The 5,000-nt window shown below is 44.5% G+C and overlaps 1 protein-coding gene across 1 annotated transcript in view; it reads right to left on the reverse strand.

The window, feature by feature from the left end:
• usp54b (ubiquitin specific peptidase 54b) overlaps positions 1 to 5,000 on the reverse strand; it is a gene marked incomplete at its 5' end in the record, with an annotated part of 144,519 nt that overhangs the window by 7,270 nt on the left and 132,249 nt on the right. The window contains one exon of the mRNA XM_084323027.1: positions 4,306 to 4,464. Coding sequence (XP_084179153.1) covers positions 4,306 to 4,464 — 159 coding nt within the window. The remainder of the gene's footprint in view (positions 1 to 4,305; positions 4,465 to 5,000) is intronic.

Raw genomic sequence — 5,000 nt, forward strand, 5'->3', positions numbered from 1 at the left:
CAGTTGTGGTCAACGATATTTAATAAACTATTTAGTCTCGTTAGCGTCACATGGTATTCAATAACGTGACGTCACGTCTCGTTGTCGTCATGAAAAAAACCTTTGTTGACGAAGATCTTTCGTCACCATTTTAGTTGACAAGGGCAGCAGGGGGCCTGAGAATCACAGGCAGGTAGTGGCAGGAAGCAGAGAGCCTTGTTGTTACTACTACTAGCCGAGGAATCTAGTATCTGTTTCACCTAACACTATTGCTCCGTGATCATAGCCATTTATCTCTAAAGCTAACCACTATTTGTAAAAGCCACAACCACGTTACCATATTTTTAAATACTAATGTAAATCATTGTGTCGTTGTACATATTGTGTATATAACGTAGTAGCTACTGTAGCTAGCTAGCTAGCTAGCTAGCCAGAATTCTCGAAACTCCTAACATGCCCCGATTTAAAATGGTTCTCTCCTCTTTGTACAGACGCAGCGCTCAAAAATCAAACCAATTCTGCTGCTTGTCTGCTGCTTGTTGCTGCTTGTGTGCCACTTAAGTCTACTCAGGTGTTAATTTTCCGGGGGTGTTGGCTGGGGGAACAAAGGGAGGGTAGTTAACTTAAGTGCTTCCCCAAGGAGGGGGTCGGGGGCTACTGATTGATTGATTGAATTGATTGATTGAAAAGTTTATTAACAGATTGCAGAATGGGTACAGTACAGTACATCTCAATACATACAATTGTTAAGGGGATGCAGACCAGAGAAAGACTTTCGTCTTGTTTCCACCAGGGTCCCCCATTTTCAATTCATCATAACATATATGACATACATGACATACAGATAGACAGTACTGCTACATCTATACATTTATGACATATCAGATTTGCAAATACAGTACTGTTTGTGATACAAAAGTGTCCAGAAAAGGAGTGTATATACATTTGGCGTAGAAACTGTACATTGGAGGAGGTTGGTGGGGTGGGGTTGGGTGGGTTGGGTGAGGGCTGTACATTGGAGGTGGGGGGGGGGGGGGGGTTGGGTAGGGGACACACACACATTTTACACTGTACATTGGAATATTGACAAAGCCTTACTTGGTCATTTACTGTACAACTAGGTTAGGACATTTGTAGGGGCCCGTTTCGAATTGCAGTCTCACGTAGGTGTTTTTTGAGAGTGTTTTTGAAGGTGGGTAGTGATTCACATTCCTTTACAGCTTTAGGCAGGGCGTTCCACATTGATGTGGCATAATTGCGAAACGTGTTTAGTCCCTTGTTTGAGCCGAATCTGGGTTTTACATGATTTGTGGAGCTCCCTCTGGTGTTGTGATCGTGGTATTCACTGACCTTTGGGAAGTATTTTGACATGTACATGGGTACCTTGGTCGCGTAGTGTATCTTGTAGACCAGGCCCATTGCAAGTTGCTGTACTCTGTCGTCTACTCTAAGCCATCCTAGGTTGTCAAAGTGGGCAGGGGTGAGGTGGGTTCTAGGAGTCAGGTCAAGTAGTAGTCTGACTAGCTTGTTTTGAGATGTTTGTAATTTGTTTTTTAGTGCCTTTGAGGTGCTTTGGTACCATGAGGTGCAAGCATAGTCGTAGTACCCTTGAATGAGTGCTCCTGCTAGAGTCTTCAGGGTATTCTTGTTTACCAGAGAGGAGATCCGGTACAAGAATCGCGTTCGTTGGTTGACTTTTTTTATTACATTGGATGCCATTTTGTCACAGGAAAGATTAGCCTCTAGGATGGAACCCAGGTAGGTAATTTCATCTTTCCTTGTGATAATATTGTCACCCACTGTAACCGAGAAGCCGTCGGTCTTGCTGAGTTTGTTATTTGAGCCGAAGAGAATGGACTCTGTTTTGCCCATGTGTAATGATAGTTTGTTGTCGGCGAGCCATATGCAGATTTTGCCTAGTTCCGAGCTGAGGGCTTTTTCAACCTGTAACTTGTTCTTGTCAGAGACCAGCAGGGCTGAGTCGTCCGCAAACAGGAACAAGTTGCAGTCACAAGCTGACGACATGTCATTTGCATAAATTAGGAATAGTAGCGGTCCTAGTATGCTTCCTTGTGGAACACCACAGCTCACTGTGAGGGGGGGGGATAGGGTACCGTTTACTTCCACCATCTGTTCCCTCCCCTCCAGGTAGGATTGTATCCAGCTCACTGATAAACTATCAAAACCAATTGCTTTTAGCTTGTCAATCAGAATGGTGTGATTGACAGTGTCGAAGGCCTTTTGTAGGTCCAGCATGACCATGCCGCAGTATTTGCCCGCGTCCACCTCTTGTTTGATGTGGTCGTTCAAGTAGAGAAGGCATGTGTCAGTGGAGTGGGATGTTCTGAAGCCAGATTGGAATTCGTAGATTAGATTTTTTTCCGCGAGGTACTTTTCGATCTGTTCGTATACTATTTTTTCCATGACTTTCGAGATGGATGTAAGGATAGAAACAGGGCGGTAGTTACCCGGGTCTAATTTGCTGCCCTTTTTGTGCAGGGGTGTTACTCTCGCAATTTTGAAGTCCTTGGGGACGTGTCCCTGTTTTATGGAGAGGTTTATTATGTGTGTGATGACTGGGGTGATGGCTGCTGCTGAGTCTCTGAGGAATTTGGAGGGGATGTTGTCATGGCCAGTGGCCTTGTTTGGTTGGAGGGCTGCCCTCAGACCCCCAAAATAATTTTTATATGGGCAGTCTGACTTGGGGTACTGACCATATATTAGTGTTGCAATGCATGATAAGTAAACAGTGAAAAAAGCTAAGAAATCTGATGGGGCTGGGACATTTGGGACGAATAAAAATTTAAGATGAAAATCTGCCCAGCCTGTGGGAGGAAGTGGAGGTGTGAAATCTGGCCCGGTCAAGAACAATAGAGGAGTGGTAGAGAGTGGTAGAGAGGCATGAGAGGTTTGAGTTTTGAGTGCTGTATCTTGTATACCTTTGTCCTCACAAACAAAGTATTCTGCCAGGGAACTTATGGACACAACAGTAGTAGTAGTTATAAGGTGTTTGAGCTTGTAACGTTAACGTTAGTTAGCTATTGTGGTAGCCCCTTTCGTGACCGAGTGCATCACAGTCATGAAAGTGGCTACTATTGTGCTATCAACATGCCGTGACGTGTAGCTTGCTAGCCGGCATGATGCGTGCAGTGCTTTGCCCCACAGGTCTGAGAAGAGGACCTGCACATTTTATACGTTCCAGAAACTCTTCTACATGCCCCGATTTAAAATGGTTAACGACAGTAGACATAATGCTAACGTTAGCGGGGTAACGTTAACGTTAGCCAGAGCCATATAGCCAGCTTGGTACTATGACCCGGGGATAAGGCGACAGCCCACAGACCAATAGCGCTGCTGTACTGAACAACAGGCTGCCTAGTGGTACATGTAGTAAACTACCTTGTTTCAACCAAAAATGCAGTTGTAGCTGGTCCATCAAAGTCTCTCCGACGATTAAACCCATTTGCGTCTTGTAAGGCATCCATTTGGATCAAAGAAATAGCTTTCTGCACTCGTCAAACTCCATTGTAGTGGATCAGAAGTAGGGGAAAGTTACCTGCAGTGACATCACGGCACTGATAGCGTCTGATAAGCTTTTTGATTGGCTCCATACATGTTATTCGTGCATGGACATTTTTAACCCTTTCTGAGTGGAATTTCCGGCGTCAAATAAAAAAAAATTATGAAATTAGATACCAATTATGTAAACTACCCATAATTGAAGAGTAGGGTTTAACCTGCAAGTGGGCCTTTAACCAGTGGTATGCTTTTTTTTTTTTTTTTTTTTACGATTTTCTTATATGGGTAAGAGTGCTCTCGACCACTCTTAGAATTTGGTCTTGCCTGAGAGAAAAGCAACAATAAGAAAACATTGCTGAATCCCAAATTCAGAATGCTAGTTAAGAACGAAATCTGTTCTTATATCGCTTCATGCATGATGCCCATTGTCTGCCGGCCTGCGAGAGACAGAACTTCTACCACTCATGCCTCTCACAACCTGTCCACTCAGCTGTCCGGGAAAAGGGCTCACGTTGACAGATGTGTGACAGAGCCCAGTTAGAGCTCCTCATGAGATCATTCCCACAGAGAAGAGGACAAATAAAAACTTTTTAAGAATCTCTTACTTTTTCCCCAAACACATAAGATGTGTGTGTGGGGGGGGGGGGGGGGGGGGGTGATTGAACCAATGAGTTTTTTAAATATAATTTCACTGCCTTCTGATTCTCAGTTTCTCCCCCTATCCAACCCCTCTCCCTCTACCTAACCCTCTCTCCATCCCACCTCTCTACCTAACCCTCCCTCCCCCCTCCCTCCTTCCATCCATACCCTGGTGTTGGAGCTGGTCCAGGTCCATGTATTTGCTGGGTTTGGGGTTGAAGCCCATGGCTGCCTCCTTCTCCGCCTCCCTCCTCCTCTGCTGCTCCTGCTGACGGGCTCTCCTAGCCACCTCCTCCTGGAGCTCATCCAACTCACTACGCCCCGGGCCTACACACACACACACACACACACACACACACACACACACACACCACACACACACACACACACACACACACACACACACACACACACACACACACACACACACACACACACACACACACACACACACACACACACAAATACATGCATGTGGAGATGCACGTACACAGACGTTCACGCACACACACATACACAGAGGGGCACGGTTCTTATGTCACTGTCATGGTAAAATGAAAAATACAATGAAAATACCATCGAATGCAAATCGGAGAGAAATAGATACACATATAAACACACATATAAACACACACATAAACACACACGTAAACATACACGTAAACACACACATAAACACACATGTAAACACACACATAAACACACATGTAAACACACATATAAACACACATGTAAACACACATGTAAACACACATGTAAACACACATATAAACACACGTATAAACACACATGTAAACACACGTAAACACACATGTAAACACATGTATAAACACACATGTAAACTAGGGCTGCAATGATTAGTC

Source organism: Notolepis coatsorum (assembly GCF_963971535.1).
Source record: "Notolepis coatsorum genome assembly, chromosome: 10".
Classification (NCBI taxonomy): domain Eukaryota; kingdom Metazoa; phylum Chordata; class Actinopteri; order Aulopiformes; family Paralepididae; genus Notolepis; species Notolepis coatsorum.